Source organism: Lepisosteus oculatus, chromosome 1 (genome assembly GCF_040954835.1).
Source record: "Lepisosteus oculatus isolate fLepOcu1 chromosome 1, fLepOcu1.hap2, whole genome shotgun sequence".
NCBI lineage: Eukaryota > Metazoa > Chordata > Actinopteri > Semionotiformes > Lepisosteidae > Lepisosteus > Lepisosteus oculatus.
The window spans coordinates 18,788,791-18,811,572 of record NC_090696.1 but is presented as its reverse complement, the minus strand read 5'-3'; the positions used below and the strand labels follow the sequence as shown (position 1 = coordinate 18,811,572).

The window sequence follows — 22,782 nt, the reverse complement described above, 5'->3', positions numbered from 1 at the left end:
TATTTCTTTTTGGGACCCTAACATTTCTATCTGGGGTCCCCCAGTAAACTAGTACTACCCTTGGGAATCTTGCACTTTACCTTCCTGACCTACTGAGAGAAAAGAGCATTTTCTATTACCACTATCCCATGTCCAGCATCATCAAAGGACAGGCAACAGCAGACATAGGAGCAGCCCTGCCCACACGAGGGCCAAAGGCCATAGTTTCTCTGAAAGTAAGATTTCTTAATCTTTTGGAACAAATTGATAATATCAGTTGCTGATGAGCAAGTCTTCTTAATGTCTGCCTGAGACTGTGAAAGACTTTTTTCTTTGCTTTTTTGATTGATCAGCTCAGACGCTGGTCAGATAAGACACCCCGGTCCAAAGGAGGACATTCTGAAATCCCATGAAGCACGAGGCAGTGAAATATTCTTCCCAGTATTCCCGCTGATGAGCAGGATATACAGAGAGATCTGAGCTGTACAGTTGACATTTCTGTGCAGCACCCTCTGAATTAACGTGTCTGCATACCTGCACTGGGCTATTTGAGGGCTGATCAGCACACGAACCAGGCACTGTTCTTTCACAAGAATTAAGGCACTTCTGCTTACATTTGCTGAATGTCTTCAATTTCTAAGCAGGAATAAGCGAGCCGTACAGAATACAAACTCGTAAAGCACAAACCAAAATCCAACACTCATAAAATTCGTGTCGTGCTATTTTGTCCACCGTTGCAAAGTCACTTTAAACGAGTGAAAACGGAAGGAGAAATGACAGAAGGTTTGTTATGCATTAGACTCGCGCCGTGAAAGTCTCTCCCTCCCTGTGCCCCTTTCACTTCATGAAACTAAACCCATTTTGGCTCCAGTCCACGGGGCCGGCCTCTAACAGCTATGCCTGAAGCCGCCAGATCCAAAATGGGGGCAATTAGAGAGGCAGTTTCAAAAGGTTCTTGTGCGCTCGATGAAGAAAAAGGTAAAAAAAAAACCCAGCACGCCGACCCCGGCGCGTGCGCACACGGCGAGTGCCGCGTAGCTGCTCCTGGCTTCGGAATACCATTGGAGCGAGTGACGTCATCCCCTGCCCGCTGGGCTGTGTGGCTGCAGCGCCGCTCTTCTCCGCTCAATCCGTAACCACCAGCAACAGAGGCGGCGGTGGGGTGGTGAGGGGAGAGGAGCTTTTTAATTTTTTTTTTCCTCCTGCAGACAATATCATCAACATTACAGTCAGTGAGACAGAAAACAAAAACAGCCGATATCCATAGATCAGATAACGTTTCCTTTTTATTTTTCATGCGCACGATTTGGTCACTTTACTGACCACCTCAGGTCCTTTTTTTTTTTCTACGTAGATGTGGCTGCAAATCAATAAGGCTACATGATAACCACAAGACGAGCCGTAGCCTCACGGGGCTGAAGAAGCCTCGTTTGCTTTTTCAGATCAAAAAACGGCATTTAAAAAAAAAAATCTGAATATTGTCGTCGCACCTTTATTTCGAGTGTGCGTGCCGGAGGACGCCCGGAGAATCTCGTCGGGGATTCGAGTCCGGACTACAAAACCGCGGTTCGGGAAGAACCGGAGTCCCAGCTGTGTGTTTCTTGAAATCTTTTTTCGGTTTTCTGTTAATCTGCCCTTTTTTTTTTTGCACAACCATGGTGTCTCACAAGGCAGAGGCTCTGGCCACGGTGTTGCTTGTCCTGGGAATTTTGCACAGTCTGGAGGTTACGGCTCCCGCCAGAGCCGTCGATGGTAAGAAGCCGTGATTTATTAAAAACGCTGCACCTTTCCAGACAGATGTACGCGTCTGTTTATCCGCTGCTGCCGTGGTGAACGCATTTCCGAAGTGGAAACGACGCTTTTATGTTCAGCTCTCGCTCGGTTTACCTGAATTGTCGTGCGTGCCTCGCAGCATTTCGTGAAATTGTGTGTTCCTAATGCGGGCGATTAGGGGATGGACAGTTGTTTTTTCCGCCTGTAAAAGAGACCAGGCAACGTTTTCCTCTGTGAGCCAGGTCACACGCACAGGCATCTGCCGTTAGCTCGGCTACCTGCATGCTTGTCATAAGTCCGGGTAAACGTGTGTTTTGTGTGCCTTTCCGAGAGTGAAACAAACCGTGCTCACGGGACCCCAGAACCCGTTTTTGCATGGCTTGAGATGTTGTTCTTAGAGGTAAACCGTCTCAATATACGGCTATCAGTTGGAAACAAAAGGCGGGTTAAGTGGATTTTTCTGCCGTGTGATTGCAGGCGGGGGAGGTCTCCAGAAAATGCATCAACGTGTTTTTGTTACATCTCCGCTGCTTCTCTCGCCTCAAACACAACAATGTAACATTCGCATGCACGGTTTTTCATCCTCACTGGTAGGGAATGTGAGGCGCTCTCCTGATTTTGTACCTAGCGAGAGCGTATTTCCTTGTAGCCCCCGTTTTTTTAAAATAAATTGCTTGTATAAACAGCGCCATAGAATGCAATGGGCCTGCTCCCCCTGTCTGATTAAGTAACCACAGCACACGGCTTTCTCCTGCGATCAACAGATCTCTGATGGTTTCGTGCCAGTCCTGAAATGCTTTTTTAAAAACACTTTCTCCCCCCTTTTTCGCGAGACGGCGCTAGGTGGGTTACAGTTTTCCCACCCAAAACGAAAAGGGCGCTTTTGGGAAAAGTCAAGTGCAAAGTCTCATAATAAAAAAAGTACGATCCTACTTGGATGCAGATTTTGAGGAGTGGGGAATACAACAGCACTGATTCAGAGACTGAAGGCGCAGGGGGCGGCAGGAGAGATTACGTGTGTAGTTGTGTAGCTGCCCGAGCGGTGACTGCCGTCGGAAACTTGTGCAGCTCCCGACTGCACGAGGCGAGAGAACGCGTGTTGCTGTGTGTGTTGACACAGTCGGTTTGGGGCTCCGCTCCACTCCCGCGCTGATGGTTAATTCATAGCGTTCTTCTTACTGCCTTTGCTCACCAACCCCCCTCCTCCTCCTCCTCCTCCGATTTTGTGAGGGGCTCGGCGGGGAGAGGCAGTCCGGTGAGACCAGGGGGCCGCCGGAGTGTGAACGTTGCGGTTGTGCGTGTCAGGGGGACTCGACTCGCAGGGAGCTGCTCGGCTCGGCAGGGTCCTGTGAAATGCTGTGCAACAGGGAGAGGAGATTTGAAGCGGTGCCCGCCTTTTAAACTGAAGTGTGTGTTGTGTGTGTGTGGGGGCTGTAGCATGCTGTGTTCCCGATGAAATGCGTTTATTCCCGAATAACGAAAAGCGTTCAAAAGTTGGCGATGCTGAATTTTGCACGTACGGTAGAATCGCGGTATTCGTATGAGCCAGGAAAGACAACCAAACGGGCTACTTCACAAACCTATCATTGCGCACAACTGTTGTTCATTATTTTTTAACTGGCTTGTTGCAGGTCAGCAACTGGCTCGTTCTTGCTTCGGACACTCTGCAGCACCTAAAGCACATCTGGAGCCAGAGTTACGAAACTCGTCCCACTGCCAGGCAGGCAGGAGGGTATTGAAAAAGCTGAATTGATTTCAGATAGCGTCGCAGATTCCGAGCTCTGGAAACAATTATGCGCGCGTCGCTCTGGGTACGTTTAGTAATGAAGGCGTGGGGCGTGTGTAGGGGAAGTGTTCGCTTAAGAAACATTTCTTTTCCTCTGTCGGCAAGTCGCGATATTGTCTGAACTTCCGAGTGAAGAGCAGCCCCCCTCCCCTCTCAGCTATTTTAATGACAATATCCCCACAATCCCTGCCATGTAATTAGCCTCACGATACCTCGTAATAAGCTACTCTAGAAACAGAAAAATACAAAGCGTTTTCTTTTGGCTTAAAGACAGGGCGCGCACAGCTGTTGAGACTTTTTCGTCCTTTCAGTTCCGACTAATGAGGTCTGAGTAACGTTCTGGAAATTCTTGGAAGCGATGCCTGTCGCTGTTCTAAGGTTGCAGGAGAGAGAATGGTATTTCCATATTTTGCTCCAAGACGTTAAGACGTATTTTGTCTGAGACATGGGGCAGGTCCTTTATTATTTTTAGTTTTTTTAAGGCGTTCAAAAATAGTGCTTGGGTACCTTTTATAGTACAAAATGTGCTGAAGCTACAGTTGCTCAACCTTAGGCCCTCGCTGCTTGCAGTCCATATTAAAGTGGAATTAATTTCGCTTCGCGTAGCCTGCCATTCATTATGCAGTGCGTTTCTGTTCCACACACTGGCCACCCCTTCAAAAATATCTTGAATAGTTTTCTAAAATGCAGAAATGAGACTTTTTTTTGAGGTAAAAAACAACAACCTGGGATTGTTTGTGACAGCTGTGAAGTCAGTGTATTACTACCTTGATTCTGTGTGGACTCCAACTACCTTAACAGTTTCATAGCAGGAGACTAAAGACACGCTGGAAGAGCCTGTTTTGTGTTTTTCGGTGGTCCTCTCAGCATGCTGTGCGGATGAGAGCTTGAGGGACTGTTAGAGGTTTTCTGTGTGAGGCCTTTCCCCAGCAGGGCACATGGGAGCTCAGAGGAGCGAGCTCTCGCCTGAGTGCTGGAGGGGGGATTGGGCTGTACTGCTCTGTGAGTTGAGTGTGCCCCTCCCACACACACACTCCAAACACCCGTGCGCCGCACTTTTGTGAAAATTCATTTTAAGGCCACCCACGATGAGGATGTCTCAGGCTTTATCCTGTGTAACCAACACCTCACAGTGTGTTTTGAGCTCAACAAAGGAGGCAAATAAATAGGTGTTGTCTGAGTATGGCGGGGGGTGGTGGGGTGGTTTCTTTCATTTCTGGGGGATGTGAGCGCAGTGCCACCTGTGTGACGAGCATCACAAGGCTCCCGAGCTGCCAGGCTGTCTGGGCAGGTCCTGAGAAAAGTGAAAGATCGGAAATGAAAAGCAGGCCTCTCACTCGGACAGGAGGGATGCCTACAAGTTCCACCTTCCTGCTCCTCCCTCCAACGGGCAGCCACCAACGTTCGAATCGTCAGCCGCCGATGGGGAGGGTGAATCACTGACCGCCACTTTTAGAGCCGTTTTAGAACCGCGAGATCTGTCACAGAGGAGGGTACGGGGGTGTGGCACTCTCTCCCTGACCGGAGCTCTTCCAGGTCAGGGGTCGGGGGGGTGTGGTCAAAGGTCGGGCCGATCAAAGGGTTTGGAATTTGCGCGGCTGCAGGAGGAGACCAGTTTCCTTCAGACCTTGGCAGCAGAGCCCGGGCGTGAGTGGTTAACTTTTCCGCAAAATCGGAGTGCACGCTTCTGACAAAGACAGGGATGCGCTTGCAGGGTGGGGCAAAAAGAAAAATGCCACATCCACACCAAATCCTCACCATCCAAAAGCAGGAAACATGCTGAATGTTAGAGTTGTGGGATGTTGCAGTGATTTCGGGTTATAAACAGTAGACAGATGTCGACTTTGCTACTTATTGGTGTGGTTTTAAGAAAAATGACAATGCTAGGATATATTTAGTCAAATGTTCTTCTCCTCCCGGGAGTGGGGCCTCCCGGGTTGTTGAGGGAGGTAAGGGAGGTGTTAGCGGGGCTGATGGGTGCTGAGAGGCAGGGCAGGGGTTAAATGGCTGTGGAACGCTGGCCAGGGCAGCTGTTTCCCTGCCTCTTGCAACATCTGGAAAGAGGAAGGCCGTTAATCCAGGAAGTGTCTATGGCTCTGGGGGAGGGATGCACTCCCAGACTAATTTAAAGTTTACTGCAGCGGCTCGGGGTATTTACAGGGTGGGTATGGACGCAAGCAAGGTCTGTTCAGTACTAGCTGGCTATGTGCAATGTGGAAAAGCTCAAAGAGCCTCGTATGTAAGAAGAGTCTTTAAATAAGGATAAAAGGTAATGAATTCTCTGCATACTCAGGGGATCTTATAAGCTCTTAACTTTAACCAATGTGTTCAGTTTTCTAGACATATTGGCTTTAAAAATGAATTGATTCTATTTAAAGGCCCCCCCTGCTAGATAACAAGGCAGGTCTTTAGGTAACAAGACGAGCAAACTCAGTGGAGGTGGTGGGGCGCCTCTCTGTGAAACATTTCCACAAACCAGGGGTTCATAGTTCCCCTGCTGTGGGGCTGCACTCCCGACACCTAGAGAACTGGGGAAAGGTGCTAAACAAATCTCTGTTAAGCCAATTATTTGACTGGTTAGGCCTTGAAGAGCTCGCATGAATTGCAAACTCGCAGCTGCTTAACTTTGGGACTGGAGTTTTGCACCTCTGGTGTGACAAAGTGGGTGTTTTTGCATGGTAAGAGGTGCTGACAGTGGAGGCAAGGAAGTCCTGCATTTCATTACTACATGTCACACCGACTGTGGTGCCATCTGCACGCAGAGGCCTGGCTGGCCGCCTTCAGGTGCTGCCCTTCTCCATCGAGCGGAAGAGGGGCTCTTCTGACTGCTCCTGTCTTTGTCTGGGGTGGAGTGGGTCAGAAATGGAATGCGACGGGCAGGGTTCAAACGTGAGGCAGCACAGTGGCGCAGTGATTAGTGTTGCTGCCTCATAGCCCTGAGCCCCTGAGCTCAGTTCTGGACCTGTGAGTGTCATTATGCAGGTTGCTGCTGTGAGTGTGTGTGTGTGCCTTCTGATGGACTGGTGTCCCATCCAGGTGCACCCTGCCTTGCTCCTGTCGCTTGCTGGGATAGACTCTGGATGCCGCATGGCCCTGGATTGGATAAAATCCTTAGAAAATGGATGGATTGGTTCAGCCATGGGCTACAAAAAAAGGACTAGAATGGCTGCAGTGAATCCTCGCTCCGCACAGCGAGATGTCCTTGACTGTAAACGTGGACCATTAGCGGGGTCCTGTCTTGGGAATCTTGTAGAAGTGTTTCCTGACTCTTGTAATTAGTTAATGGTCCAGGTCCCACCAGTCTGGAATTGTGTGCTATCACAATCTCTCCGCCTCACAGTGCATTTTATTACTAGAAGTGTTTCGGACTGTAGGGTTTTGTTTTTCCCCCAAGCAACTTACATGTTTACCCATTTATACGACTGGCCATTTTCTGGGAGCAGTCCGGGAGAAGGAACTTTCTCAAGGGTGCCACAGCAGTGCTCCGCTCCTGTTGATCTGAACCCCCAACCTTTCAGCTACCAGCTACAAGCAGCAAAGCAAAAAAGCAGCCAGAACTCAGTGCGAACCCAGGGGCCGCTACTGTATCCTGGGAACTACAACAAGGGGGTATTGCTCCATTTATACTACACACGAGCCGGCTTTAAAATACTAGACACAGAGCTGGCAGGCAGGCAGGCGGGCGAGCGAGCGCCAGTGGAAAACCCGATCGACAGCACAGATGTCCGAGCCCTGCCTCGGCCGGCTGGCGAGCTGGTGGCACGCGTGGTTTGAGGGCGGGCGGGGCCGGACACAAAGCACCGGATCCGCCTGGAGAAAGTCAGGGGGCGGGTGGGGCAGCACGCCCCAGGGTTAGCATGACTCAGCTGCAGCTTCAGCGCCGTGTGCCCTGCCAGCCGGGATGCAGCGGGGCGCCGTGGCGCAGCGACTCGGCCTAATGACAGCCCTCGCGGATCCCCGGCCCGCCGAGTGGAGGCCACACCTCCGCCCGTTGTCATCTCCCTTGCTGTTCTTAAACTTCATCAGAACCACCCCCCCCATCCCCTCCAGAAGGGGACTTTGTTTTGTTTGCTTGGACTTTTTGCAGCCCTGATCTTTGCTGCTATATCTGCAAGCCCCTGATCTCGTCTTTAACACCACAGTGTTGGTGAGGCACTCTTTAATGGCGGTGAAAAAGCGAACGATTTTCAAGCCGACTGGAAAGCACGTTAATCCATTATTTAGCAGCTGTTAAGCAAGACAGTAGACAAATAGCTTTTAGCCTCCCACCACCGTACTCGTATTTAACAAGGCACGGCAGTAAGACATTGCAGTTTATTGATGCCGATTGTGCGCTGTTAGTGCATGACTTTGTGAGTCGTGTGTGAGTAAGTGTGTGCTTTGTGCGGTGTCTTGGAATCTGTTTTGCACGGCTGCTCCGTTATTCTGCTCAGTTCCTTGCTGGCCTCCCCTCTGTTCCCGAGTGCGGCGGTGCGTCTCATTGTGACGTCGCAACCCGCTCTCTGAGAATATCCAGCTGCTGACATCTGGCGGCTGCCGCCCACCACCAGAGCCGAACCCTGTACCATTGTCACCCCAGACACTGGTGAGAGGCAACGGCACAAGCGCTTTTCTGTCTTTTCACTTTCTTCAATGAACAGAAATGCGCTGGGGTCAGATCCCGCCTGAAACCAAACGCAGCCGCTTTCTGTGAATTTGCTGGTGTTTACGATCTGAAGGCCGGCCAGGAAATTTTCTCTTGAGCGTGTTGTGCATTTGCAGGACTGTGCTCTCTTCTTTCTTGGCTCGGGAATCTGTTTTTGTTGTCCCAGTGTTTGTATGGAAAGCAGTCTGCTGCTTCTCTTGTTTTGTTTTTTTAGCATGTTATGAATCCTCTGTCAGTGAGAGCTCGCTTGGCCAAGGGCTTGAATAACTTGATCTGCTTTGCATGACTTTGTGGCTCAGATTTGCTTTCCATTTTTTAACTGTCGTACACTGAGAGCAGTATAACAGAAAATACTGATTACATCCATTTGGATGATGTTAGGGCTTGAATTGCTTTGTTCTTTTCATAGGTGAAAATATTCCATTTCAAGACAATATATCTCCCTATTGCATTATTCTGAGCAATGCTGCATGTGATAACTAATAACTGGAACTATCTGCTATTGTCCTTCTTTTTGTCTAGCATAGACTTCTGTAGAACTTCTAATCAATTTGAAATCTGGGATTGGCCAGCAGCCATATTATCACCCTGCAACTCGGCACACTGGCAGCACACTGAAGCTCAGCAGGTGTGAGCCTGGCCTGTACTTGGATGGGAGACCCCCTGGGAAAGCCAAGGTTGCTGCTGGAAGAAGTGTTTGGTGGTCCCAGTAGGGGGCTCTCCCCCTGTGCTCTGTGTGGGTCCTAATGACCCATTATAGTGACAGGGATACTATACTGTAAAAAGGCCCATTCTTCGGCTGAGATGTAAAACTGAGATCCTGACCGTCTGTGGTCCTGGCAAAATCTCCCATTGGCCCTTACCAATCATGGCCTCCTAATAATCCCCATCTATGAACTGGCTTCATCACTCTGTTCTCCTCCCACTGATAGCTGGTGTGTGCTGAGCATTCTGGCGGACTATGGCTGCCGTCGCATCATCCAGGTGGGGCTGCACATTGGTGGTGGTGGTGGGATTCCCCATGACCTGTAAAGCTTTGAGGGAGTGTCCAGAAAAGCGCTATATAAGTGTAAGGAATTATTATTAATTCTTTGATGCATACCAGACCCCTGGACCACACCCTTGCCCTTATTGTTTGAAATTCCAGCGCTGCTCGTGGCACTGACACTGCTAGAGTTGGTGGGCTCCATTGTCTGCTCTGATTGGCAGAAGACAGCAATGTGCCAGATGGCCACATGGCGCTAGAAATGTTTCTCTTTTGGGCATGTGGACACTGGCTCCTCTCCAGGCTGTTAGCATTTCCTCCAGATGTTTTGCGTTGAAATCAGGAGACGAATGTTCTTTAAATGTGTACGCACAGATAGAGCTGGGGTCGTTTTCCCCGTATCAGTATTTTGTTTTGTTCTGGTAGGGGGTGGCGGCTGGGGGGGCAGTCTTTGGCTTTGGAAAACATTCTCCATGTGGGCGAAGAGGTTGTGCAGCCATGGTAGGGAGTGGATCACTGGGATCCTGAAAGACTGAAGGGAGGGCTTCTCATTTCAGTACGCGTTTACCACCACTAAACAGCCTGCTGGTGCAGAAGGTAGTTCCAGCTCCACAGGAATCGCTGATTAGTTTGTAGCAATCCAAATATTTCATCGAGCTGTTTCACGGTATTGATTTCAACAACATGGTGGGATAACTTGTTCCCTACTCCGACCATCCTTTGTGTAAAGAAGTGCTTCCACTGGCAGCGACTCCACTGGCAAATTTGGACAGACTACTTGTTATACATACCTGGTCCTAATATAATTTTCACACTGAAGTGGCACGATGGGATCTATTCAAAGTGTCTTGATGGTCTTGTTCTTCTTTTGGATCAGTCAGGTTCAGAGGATGGTGCACGTAATGAACCTGCAAAGTAGGATTGCGAGGTGGGCTTAGTTTAAGGACTGCTACCGGAGACGTTTGTCTTGGGGCATGCAGAGCGAACAGGAAGAGCGCACTGAGTGTCAGGATCGGGGCGGCAGGCCTGTCGTCCTCTCTGCTGCTGGATCTGGAGGCAGCACTTCAGGACGAGCGGAGGGTACAGAGAGGAGCAACGCTCTCGTCATGTGATTTAGCAAAGTGATGTGAGAGGGAAGTGATTGCCAGTCAGCCAAGGGGAGAAAAGTGGGGATGGAAGTCTCTCCCCAGTTAAAAATAAACCCTTCCAGAGCTTGCAAGCACTCTGGATTTCCCAAAGGTTAGCCCCAGGAGTCCGACTGCATCACTCAATGTTCCCAATTACAAATCTTGAGGTGTACACGTGGTTTTGAGACGTTCTGTTCTCTATGAAGCAGCTGGTGTTCCCTTTCGATGGTTTGTATCCCTAGAAGATAAATGTGTTGCCATTGGCTTTTCCAGCAAATCCCAGATGTCTATCCTCAATAGAGACTGCAAATGAACTAGTAGGCATATCCCATCTTATCTGAACTGGAGCAGCACCACATGGCTTTATTGTGCATAATTAAGTCATGAAGATCTGCCTTAAGGATGGTGTACTTTGTCAAAACTATGGAAGCAAAATCCTGTTTCTATATTAAATCAAGAGATAAGCTTGGAGCATGATCAGAGCTGTATGGCAGTGTTGATGAGTAGATGCAGTGTGGTGGTTAGGGCTGCAGAGACTGCTCTTATACCGCTGGGCTATAAAGCATACTTTATCCCGGTTCCCACAACTCTTAACACCACAGACCAGGACAAGATCCAATTTGATGTCCTGTATATGGACTTTAACCTTGGGTGCCTTCCTAATGATCAGCCAAGGAACAGGACGTGTCCCTCCAGGCACACTCAGGTTCATCCTGGCCCCCTAAAGAGTTAATTTGCTTTAGGGAGGCTCCTCTCTCCCCCTCTGTGTTGAGACCTGCTCCTCCTGGAAGCTGTAATTACAGCCTCGTCCCGGGGGTGACGGGTTCGAAGTCTGTCTGTCGCTGTCCAGACAGTGCCAGGAGAGTCTCGCTCTCGCACTGTAATCAGCTAGAGCTGGAGACAGTGCTCTGCTGAAAACAGCTGCTCCCCTGTCTGTTTAACGAGACGCTCACCGGGCTTCCTCTGCCACAGTTTGCAGTGGAGGGATGGAGAAGTCATCTTAACAATACTGCACATGAAATCTTTGTTCAGCTGACGCGCAGACATTGGTGTTGTTTATGCACTATACAGTGTTGTTTATACATTTGTTTTGACTGTATTAAATATAGGAGGAAATTAAGAGGCAGTGATTTTTTAGACTGAGAGGAGCTGGCTGTGGTTTACACAAAGGATTGTGATTCTTTGGGACATGCTTTCTCAAGATTCCACAAGACAAAGCTGAGCAAGATCCTTGAAAGAATTAGCCAGTAGCAATGCGCCCTTCTCATGTGCAACCTGTCTTATGTTCTGTTACAGTAAACAGGAAATTCTTTTTTTTCCCCGGACAGAATCGAAGTGTAAACACAATCCCGATGGTTACTGTTTGTTATAATGGGAGCATCCGAGGCAGCTGGGTTTCGTCTAGGTAGCGTCTTACTGCACAGCAGACCAGCTGCCCTCTCACTGTCCTGGGACCCCTGGCACAGCTGGATCTGAGCAGGGGCCTGCTGGGGCATTTCAGAGGACTGCTGGGGCCGGGAGCAGGCCTGAGCCCACTTGCAGTGGAGCAGATGTGAATTTTGTCGAGAAACAAAGAATTTAAAAGGAACGGACAGCAGGAGAGCTCATTTCAACTGGTACAACCTCTCTGTGGTGCTCGGTTTTGCCTGGGCACCAGTGTCCACCGTGCTGGGGCAGTCATTGGTAAGGGCCAATCGGAAATTTGGCCAGGACACCGGGGTTACGCCCCTACTCTTTTCGAGAAGCGCCCTGGGATTTTTAAAGACCACAGAGAGTCAGGACCTCGGTTTTTACGTCTCATCCAAAGGACGGCGCCTGTTTACAGTATAGTGTCCCCATCACTATACTGGAGTAATGGCGTTAATACAGTTTTGAATAAATCTGGAGATTGTCTGCGCGCTTGACTGGCGAAGAGGTCCTGATTGGGGGCGCAGAAGCCGACGTCAATACCGAAAGGCAGATGAAGGCACATGAAGGCTGTGTTGGGAGAAGCTCATGTCTTTTCTTCTTGTTTGACAATCAAAACGTCAGAAGCGTGAGTCCCGCCAGATGGCCGGGAACCTTTCTTGGTGTAAAAAGGAGGAGAAAACCCCCTCCCTGTGGTGTAGGGGGGCCAGTTACTCTGTGTGCTGAGCCTGAATGTGAATAAACAGTGGGCAGCTGCAGGCTGGGCAGTCTGCTTGACGCGATCGGATGGGCCCCGACGCCTTCGCTGGGGGGGACTAAGCCTTTGGAGAGATCGGAGGAAAGCAGGTTGTTTGTTTTGCCACTCCTCATGTTTTCTAAGGCGCACGAGAGGAGTACCAGAACTTAGAGGAATAATATCTGAAATATAATGGTATTAACCAGCAGGAGCATTAAGAGCAGCTGTTCTGACTGATCCTTTTGCTGTTTTCCTAAAGCGCTCTGTCAGTGCAGCTGAATGCAGGCGATAGAGTAAAGCTGATGTAAGTGGCTTGATGACGTGTAATGGCATCGTTAAGCCCGCGTGCTCGGCAGTTGTTGGCTCTGGATATATAAATTCACGCCGTTTCGCTTGTCATGCTGTGGATTGTTTTTTTTTCCACACCGGTTATTCAAAAACCCGCATTCTTCCATTTTCAAGCCAAGATCGCTGGTGTTCCTGGTTTCTTTGAACACCCTGCAGCCCGCCCGGGAAAATGCAACCGAGGAGTCGTTTCACAGCCCCCCCCGCCCACCGCCCGGTCTACTGGGCTCCAGTAGACCCACCCGCCAGCTGCAGAATCCCACCCCAGCACAGGGTCTGTCGGGTGCAGAAACATCTGGAATTCTGGTGGGGGGATGGGGGGAGAGTTTGTTGTACAGATTGAGCTCTAAGGCTTTCAGTTTCCAAGTCCGAGGAGTTGCGAGCTGGGTTCAGGAGTCTCTCCTGGGCAGCGGTTCTCGGGGTGCCCAGCCATCATGCGGCGCTCAACCACACAGCTGTGCAGTATCGCCACTCCTTGCTTGGCATCTGAGCACCCAATGCGCCAGTGTAAACCCAGCTCTGTTCCTCTAAATCAGTACCGCTCCGTTTGGACTAGGAGGTGTCTCCTCGTGGCAGGTGTACCACTCTCCCTGTGAAAGAAGAGGTGAAGGGTTTTACACGTCCCGCAGGAAACTGAGACAGCATCAGGCTCTGGCTCTGTATTCACACCTGGAGGGATCCGGTCTGCTCTGCTGCAGATTTGTCTGAACGCTGGGCGGTTTCCAGGGGCACCGGCCCTGTATGAAAAAAGGGTCAGCTTTCTAGCAGTAGATCTTCCCTTCACAATGTAAGTTGAGGGGAGAGAGGGAAGAATTGTTTTGCAGCAGGGAAGGTGGAGTTGTACAGTCTCCAAACCTCCCTGCCTGGTCCTGTCGGCTGCTTCACTGGAAATGTGTTACACAGGCGACTTAAAATTACACTTCTGTTTACGTTGGGATGTGCAGGTGTGCAGTGCCCATTGATTAATAAGGTGATTTATTTAATGGGGGGTTTTCTCATTGCAGATACCAGCACCAGCCTAGTAAATGAGGTGGGGATTTCAAGTGATCATGATGGAGGTGTTGAGCAATTGGGCGGGATGATAATATTTGCAGAGATCTCGATCACTATGGCAAAGATGAGTGTCATCCCCTGAGAGAGCTTTCCAAACCATTTCCGAGAAGCACATTAAGAAGCAACCATTTGTTCCTCATTACAGGTACGCTTGGTCTGCATGTGCTGAAAGAATCTGCTTTGATTTCAAAGACTTCTGACTTGATCCCATGATATTTAACGTGAATTCCTTGAGAGCAGCACAGAAGCCTTGAGCGGTCATATTTTCCATATCCCACTTGGCTGTTCTTTGTTTTCTGGTTGTATTTTTTTTTAATGAGCATAAAACTCCGTTCCCTTCTCCATGCAGCAAGTTGCTCTAGATGTGATTTCAGGCTTTTCAGTGGTATTAAGGTACAAGAGGTCTTTGTGGTAGGCCTCCTGGAATTGGGCACATTCTTCATGCACAGTGGACACGGGGAATGGATTCTTGTCCAAGTTTACAGCTTTCTTCCTTCTGCAAAGCAGGTGTGAGCCGGCGAGATGGGAGTCCCGCAGATCTTCTTGGATTTCTTTGTCCCACCCCTTGCCCCACGGATGCGTTAGTGCTCCGGGTCTTTGTTCCAAGTGACTCAGCCGACCGTTAGCTTTTAAATCCCTACAGGGGCTGTGCCTGGCTGCAGGCTGGTTATGCACCAGGGATTCACAGAATAAGATCTGTTTTACAAGTAATCATTAGGAAAATGAAAACCTGGTCTACCAGGGTGTCCCCAAGGCTGGGATGGAATTTTCTTTTTTTCCAGCCTGTAAGCCAGGTGACCTGGCTCGAGGAAAACCAGCCTGTACTGGGTTAATGCTCTAAATCAGCCATGATCAGGGAACTGTTAGAACTACATCAATATTATTTCATTCTTTAATGAAAGTTTGCGGAGGGGAAAAAACGCTAATTGTTTCCTTTAAGGATTTACAAGTGATATTGATAGACATACTGAAGCTTCTTTAGTACAGACACAATTGTGAGGTTCCTAGCATACACTTCCAATACCAACACATGATACAACTCCAGGGTATCTGCCTTTCATGAGAGCTTTGATTTGGGCATTGTCAGCAATAACACTGATGGCTCAAGCTTTATGAAGCTGTCTGTATAATCCACTTAAAACAATTCTGCTGCTTCCACACCTTAAAATTGACAGACACCAGTAAGGTGCAGCAACTAGCTAGCGGTGTTTGATTTGATCTGCAAGTAAATCTACATCAACGTAGCCGGGGTCGAGGATGGTGTGTGTAATCTGACCAGAGGCAACGTGTAAAAATATTAGATATTAAACAGAACAAGAAGGCCTCACACCTGAAGAAGGCTTCACAGCTGATACGTTCTTCTCTTTTCAACATGGAATAAACCTATTACTTGTTCCTTTGCAGACTACGCATGGTGGCGCGGCTACCCACCTGAACTAAATATTAAACTGTCTCTGAACCCAGAACTCTGTAGGACTTCTTGAGAAAGTGGGACGATACCGTATTTAAAACTGCAGTGGTATAAAATGTGGTATCCAACTAGGTACCAAACCAAGGGAAGGGAAGTACTTCTAGGGATCTCTAGACAGGTTTTGACTTCAATCCAGACTATCTGAGATTGTCACCAGCTTTGTCGGCTCTTCTTGAAGTTGCATTTGAATCAAACGGACTGGTGTTTGTGCGCAGTCAGTAGAAACCTTCCTTAACTTAACTGACAGGTTAATAGTATCGAATTTTATTTGACAAAACTTCCACCCGGGACAAAAGCGCAGCTGTGAAATGCGCGATGAGCTGTGCAGCCTGCCTACAGGGGTCATCTGAGGATGTGAGGACCGTCAGTCTCTCCCATGGTTTTGCTGTGATTTCCAAAGTGATTCGCAATTGACGTTTCCCCGTTCATATGCATTTCTGCTGTTAACATGCATGTTAACGAAAAAATAAAGAATTCCTGGGGGTCCCGTGCGCAGAGCCAGAAGAACAGCAGAGCAGTGAGCAGGCCTGCCGATCAGTGATGTGGCATTTCAGTCTCCAGTCAATGAAGCTCCTGCCAGCTCTTGTGTTTTTAAAACCACAATTGGCGGCAGCGTGCAGCGTGTTATCAGGTTACCACAGGGGTCAACAGTGCAGCCTTTGTTGTGGTTTGATGTGAAGAGGCTTTTGAGAGCATTCGGAAACACTTCCCCCCCAATAGAAGTGAACAACTCCCTCAGCGGCCCCCTCCCCAGGCTGGCACTGTGTGCACGGGGGCTGTTAGTCAATAAGGAAAATTAACTTTATTGCTGTGACATGGTACACGGGTATTTACACCGCAGTTGTGCAAAATAGAAAGGTATTGCAGAATATGGGCAGTGTGGATACAGTGCAAGACGCCCTAATGCACTGCTGCACAGCTCAGCACTTGACAGTGCGGTAGTGTCTTGCAGTATAGAGGGTCCCTCATGAGGAGTGGCACAGGGCTGTGTGCAGAGTTCATGCGCTGCCCCTCGGGCTGCCTGTGCCCATGCCTTGCCCTCTCCTAGTGGGAACCAGTGCTCAGAAGGCTGGATCTGCCCGGTCTGGGGATCGTGAGGAGGGGGAGTTAGGAGACGGCAGATCCCTGCTCGCGAGATCAGAAACCCCCCTCGGGGGCTTTGAATTCACTCGCTCTATTCATATTCAGATTCCTCCGTCCACGCCACCCGCGGCTTTGTAACTCGTCTTTCCAAAGAGGCAGCAGCAGCGGATCAATAATTTCCATTGGCTAATGTCTATGTATTGTGGCAGTGGGGCTGTAGGACCGACAAGAAACCCGTCGTAGCAATCTGCGGCGTTTTGAATGTCTTCTGCGTCGTCAAGGAATCCGGACTCTCTTTTTTTTTGAATAAAGATGCTGCCCTGCCTTTGCTGTGTGGAGGAGGAAATGGACAGAGTTCTCACATGCGTACAAAAGCAAAGTCAGCTCTCCAGCCTGTGTGTGTGATGTCACAATCGGGGCTCTGTTGAAGGCTCATTAACAACTCAATCACATTGCGTTGAGTAAATGGCCTTCTGCGGAGGGCTCTGTGCGCTTTCCCCATCGTCTCTCAGCTTCTCTGACATAGGAGATCCAAACAGTGAGTGTTTTTGGAGTTTGAACCCCCCCCTCCCCACACGAAAAATGAACAAAGAAGAACCTGAAGTCTGTGAAGTTGTTGTGGGGGGGGGAGACAGGGCCGCTCCGTGGCTCCAGTTGACCGCTGGGCCAGCCCCAGGTCTGGGCTCCAGAATCTGAGCTCGGCTGGTACCGCAGCCGGGGAAGCAGGCAGAAAGCGGAGGGGAAGGCCTCAGGCGATACTGGGGATTAATTTTTCGCTCTAGGCCCTGGCAGCTGCTGCGTCTTCAGGGCAAAACAACCCGGAGGGCTGCGGAGCTTGTATTGCTTTCACATATTAAAACCTGATGGTGGTTTTCAACCCCGAGCTTTCACTGCTGCTAATTTAAAACTTCCTGATGATTAATTTAAAGAGGGGGTGCGCGGGGGGGTTGGAAGCCTGAGTTGTTGTTGTCTTTTGTCTTTTACAGCAGGAAATGAAAATGACCCTGAGGGTCTGCAAATGCGATGGGACTAAATGATGATAACCTCATTTTTTAAAACGGCCTCTTCGTCTGCAGGCGTTTTCTGATAGACTTGTCCGCTATCTGCGGTAAACGGCACCATGACCTTTAAAAAGAGCACATTGCAAAAAGCTTATCGACTGTTCCTGTCAAATCCTGTTTGCTGTGTAAATCAGTGACTCCTGCAGAGAAGCTGGACCAGTGTGTCCCCAAAAAACAAGATCAAATAAAGTAGGGCCGCCCTTCCAATCTTTTTCCCGTCTGAGATTTTTTTAATGCCAGCAGCTCCTTAATTGCTGTATTGAACCTGCGGATTATCCGTTTAATAATGACGGAACTGGTAGTTGTGAAATTCTGAACTGGATCGGAATATAAGGCCTACAGTTTGAGTCACTCTGAAAGAAAGGGGTTGGATGACAAGGAACTGGGCTTTTAAATGGATGTTTGACATGTTAGAGAGAGTGTTCAATGTTTTCTGTCTGTAAAAATCAATAGGTCAGTTTTATTCTTATACAGCGCCTCTCAATCAGATGGTTCTCAAGGCACTTTACATACATTATACTTAAAAATATACAGAAGCAGAAAAGGGAATACAAAAAAGATAGAAAATATGAAAACTAAATAAAAAAGAATTAAGTTAGGAATTGAATGCCAATGAGAACAAGTAAGTCTTGAGGCCAGATTGAAAACCATCAACTAGGGGGTTGATACGATCGCAGAAAGGGCTTGGTCTCCTAATGTACGATGTGAAGATGGGAAAGCTGGGAATGCTGGGGAGCCTGGAGCCAGCTGGACACAGTGAACGAACAGGGACCTGTGGGGACAGTCACACTTGAAGGTCCACAGGAGACAGAAGGAGAATTTTAAAGTCAGTCCTGAAGGAGACTGGTAACCAGTGTGGGTCTTTGGCACCGGATAAATATTTTCAGATTGTTTAGACTTTGTTGATACGCGAGTAACACAGTTCTGGATGTATTGTAGTTTCTGAAGTCATTTCTTGGATGATTTAGCTAGCAAAGCTTTGAACTGAAATCCTTATGGGATAATTTTTTTTCAGAGAGTATTTTTTTTTTTCACTTTTTGTTTACATTTCCATTTTTAGGGAAACTATTTTGAATGAGGGTAGATGCTGTCAAATGCTGTACAGATAATGAGAATTGGACCAGATGTTCCCAGGTGCACAGTCTAATGATGAAGGTCTCTGGCAGAGCTCGTTGTTTCCTACCTCTCATGTTACTCGAACTGTTTTGGAGGTGCCAGAATACAGGTTTGTCATGGCCGGAATGAGGCTAGTGGGGAATCTTGAGCAGCGCGTCTGCCTAGACTGCTCCACCTGCGCAGGCTGCGTCTCTTGAAGCATGCAGCCTGCCTTGACTGCTCCACCTGCGCAGCCTGCCTTGACTGCTCTGCCTTGACTACTCCACCTATGCAGGCTGCTTCTCTTGAGGCATGCATCTGCCTTGACTGCTCCACTTGCGCAGGCTGCCTTGACTGCTCCATCTGTGCAGGCTGTGTCTCTTGAAGCATGCAGCCTTCCTTGACTGCTCCACCTGCGCAGGCTGCCTTGACTGCTCCAACTGTGCAGGCTGTGTCTCTTGAAGCACGCAGCCTGCCTTGACTGCTCCACCTGCGCAGCCTGCCTTGACTGCTCCACCTGCGCAGCCTGCCTTGACTGCTCTGCCTTGACTACTCCACCTGCGCAGGCTGCTTCTCTTGAGGCATGCATCTGCCTTAACTGCTCCACCTGCACAGGCTGCCTTGACTGCTCCATCTGTGTCTAGCCCCTTGGCTGCGCAGCATGTGCACTTTGCTGCAGCAAAATTATATATTTTCTCTGGTGTTATCATCCTTCTTTTCTTCCTGCCCTCCATATCTTTTTCTTTTCTTTTTCTGCCATTGAATAATTTGATCTGGAAATGTGTAAGGGAAAAAGAGTCCTCTTCAGAAGTAACTGGCACTGCCTTGAATCATTCGAGGGCGCTTTACTGTCCTGTACATTCCTTGTGGGTCGTATTATCTTTTCCTTGATTCAGGTGTTAGTGAACAGGAGGGAATTCCATTATGCTGTCGAGTGAATTCTGCTTTCAACGTGAACTGCAGCCACTTGGCTTCATAACTGATTTATTGGGTTTATGTGGGTAAGTCAGATTGTTATGTAAATTCATACGTCTTATTTTTTAAACCTGCAAGAAAAAGGCATTCTGAACACTGCTCTCCTGGATACTTTAATATAGTGCAGGGATGGTATCCTTTGTGTTTTATTTTCCATTGAGTTCTTTACTGTTTAATTACACCAAGCCACACAACAGCACCCAAGCCTTATCATGGCCTTGGCACACAGGCCGCACAGCTGTGTGTGTTGGTGTCACGTCGCCTCCAGCTGAGACAGAGGGCCCAGACCCTGGTTAGCTTTAGGACTCTTGTACCTTTTTCCAGACAAAGCTCTATCAGGGCAGGGCTCTTCCATGTCTTCCCATGGAAATTAAAAAAAAAAAACACGAATGGAATTTCCTGGTCGGAAAAAAACATAGTGAGTAGAGGGAAAAAATCCTGAAAGACACCAGCAAAGCTTGTGTCAAGGTGTGCTGTGTGTAGGGGAACAGCCCAGTCGAAGTTATATTTCTGCCATGTTTCTATGAAGCCAGTTAATAAGGTGGTAAAAGAGGGAGCGAAGAAGGGGTGAGCCCCAAGCCATTGCACGTGAAGAGTATTAACAGAGCTGTCTCGCGTCCTGGAAAAAGTGCTGAGTCATGCAACAGTAGTGTCATTCTACCCAAGGGATTGTGCCCTGGTAGTCAGCAGCGCTTCAGCGAGGAAGGCCGAGATGAGCAGAGTCAGCCTGGGATCGAAGTGATCAGTCCCTCACTGTGAAGCATTCTGGCTGAGCTCAGCCGCAAAGCCACAGGGTCCAAGGTCCTGCACTTCCGGTGTAAGAGTGGTAATTGTGATTCCCGGCTCCTCTTTAAAGCCTCTTCTGCTGCTGCCGACCTGAGGTCTCTCTTCTCGGAAAGAAATGCTGACTTGTTCTCAGTTTATATTGTCCTTCCGAGTGAGGCACTTGCTCAGGGCGGGCTAAGGTTGGCCAGAAAGGCCCTGTTGTGTCCGGGGAAAAGTGCTGAGTCAGGGAAAGTCAACGGGGAGCTATTCCCATGGGACGGAATGAAAGATTTATTTGTGTGGCACAGGAATCAAGGGTGTGAGCTTGGGGAGCAGACTGATGGGCTTTAGGACCAGGGCAGGAGCAGGAGAAAAAAAACACTACAGAGCGCCCTGGGCCAACACAACCTTTAAAAAAAACAACCTGCTTTTAAACTGTTTTCATTCCACTTTTCAGATGGTGCCAAAGCAAAAACAATCGTAGCTAAAAAATACCCAAACAAGCCCTAGGCATGCACACAGTCAGGACAGGCTGTGTGGGCTTGTCTGCCTCTGCTGTCTGTGGAGTTAAAGTCCAGGCCGGATCTGAAGCCAGACATGGGGTGTGCACGGCGCTTAACCTTTTTCACACCCCCCAGGTGTGCAGCCTGGACCGCCCCCAGTCCTGCAGGAGTGCCGGTTCTGCCCGCGACAGGCCTTGCATCCCATCATCCTCCGCCCCAGACCATCACAGAAATGCACGCAGAAAGGGCCGCGGTCCAAATGGATCGTTTTCATTCCTGTGTGCTTTTGGGAGTGACTAATTCACTTAGTAAAGTAAATACAGCCCACGATCCATTTTTGAAAAGCATGTAACCAAGATAATGATAATCGTGAAACTATCTAGGGCTTGTTTGCCTAACATATGTGACCTGATTTGCTTTAAGTCAGATAAAAAAACACAAAGCTCAGTTTACTGATAACCCAGCCCCGAGCTCGTGGAAAGCAGCTCCCTCTAGTTGCTTGCCTGCCAGGGTTTGGTGAAATGGTTTCTGCCTCTGGTACAGAGGAAGCTCTGCCGAGAATGGAAGGCGTTGTTCACGCTGGGAACCCTCCTGCTGTGGGATCCCTCCCGATTTCTCAGCTCGGCTCGGTTCTGTGTGCCTGGACCACGAAGGCGAGCCGATCTCGTTCCTGGGGAGGCCTGTCCCGGGCCACTCTCCCTCCTGCGCGGAGACCGAGAGAGATCCGCCCGGAATCGCCCCACACAGGCCATTGAATACTTGGACGCGACTCATCCACGTCCATTTGTAAAGTTTTTGAATACAGTACTTCAAGTTTCCTGTTCTTGTTGGCACTTGACTTGCTTTAAAATGATTTGAATTATTTAGATTTAGGAATCCCTCCACTTTAATTTGATTCTAAAATAAAGAAGCTTTTGCAGGCCTTGTCTCTTAGCTAGCAGTTAACAATGCTAAGAAACGGTCTTTGGGCTGGGTAGATGTTGTAGGGGTGGATGTGTGGCCCTGACCAGCAGTACAGGGCTCGGGTACGACTCAGAGTTCAGATCAGTCTTTCGACATATTTATGGATGCAGTAAGGTGTGAAGTTCTGAGATGTGCACAGACTCCGTAGGTGTCAGGAAGGACAGGGGAGCAGCACAGCTGTTGGCTGGCCGCGGTGTAGGCTGTGAGGGGCGTGTTCCTGCAGGGTGGGAGCAGCCGGGTTTAAAGCCCTGTGCAGCGCGTGGCCAGTGGACCCGGCAGGGGTCTCCTGGACAGAGCTGTGCGGTACTCCCAGTCCTGCTGGTCTCTGAGGAGCAGTGTCCTCATCCCCGGCCTGGGCTGGGCTTCCGGCATCGTCCCGTTTTCCCTGTCTGCATCCGTCCTTCTCAGAGGGCAAAGCCTCATTCATCGGCTGCCTGTATCCTCCAGGAGAATAGAATTCTGACTGTTGCCTGTTTCTGCTGCTTCCAGTACTTAATAGTCATTCACAGGAGTCCACTGTCTGACCCCAGAGAGGCTGTAGAGGCCTGATGGGAAAATGGAGCCGCCCTGCTGAGGGGATTAGAGTGAGACACTGGGGTCTGAGCATTGTGGTGTCCTGGTGGCCCAGAAATGTATGTCAAGGCCCTGATTAAGCCTTAGGTCTGCTGTTGACCCTCTGAGCAAGTTACTAAACCTCCCATGGGCTCTGAGCTTTGGATTACTGGTCACTGAGGCGCTGTTCAGAATTTGCTCTCTAATTAGACTTGGGTGAAAGCTAAGTGGCTTTTCCCTTTCCATCGCCGTGGTCAGTACCATGGCGTCGGGCGGATCCGTGATCGGAGGCAGGAAGCCCAGCCGCGTCACGTGGTCGTTCGTGAGTGTCTTGCCGGTATTTGGAAAGCTGGGTGCTCTCGCTAGCCTGATAGCACGGAGCCGGCGGGATTTTGAGTCCTCTTACATGACCACACCTGGATGTGGAATGGGGTCACATGACTGGAACCGGTCTGTCTGGGATTGGAAGAGTATTTTT

At 49.2% G+C, this 22,782-nt stretch overlaps 1 protein-coding gene across 4 annotated transcripts in view; it reads left to right on the top strand.

The window, feature by feature from the left end:
* Positions 1-1,096: 1,096 nt before the first annotated feature.
* LOC102685852 (low-density lipoprotein receptor-related protein 1) overlaps positions 1,097-22,782 on the top strand; it is a 181,736-nt gene continuing 160,050 nt past the window's right edge. For all 4 annotated transcript variants that reach the window (XM_069186716.1, XM_069186709.1, XM_069186705.1 and 1 more), the window contains exon 1: positions 1,097-1,731. In XM_069186716.1, coding sequence (XP_069042817.1) covers positions 1,635-1,731 — 97 coding nt within the window. In that variant the 5' untranslated portion in view covers positions 1,097-1,634. The remainder of the gene's footprint in view (positions 1,732-22,782) is intronic.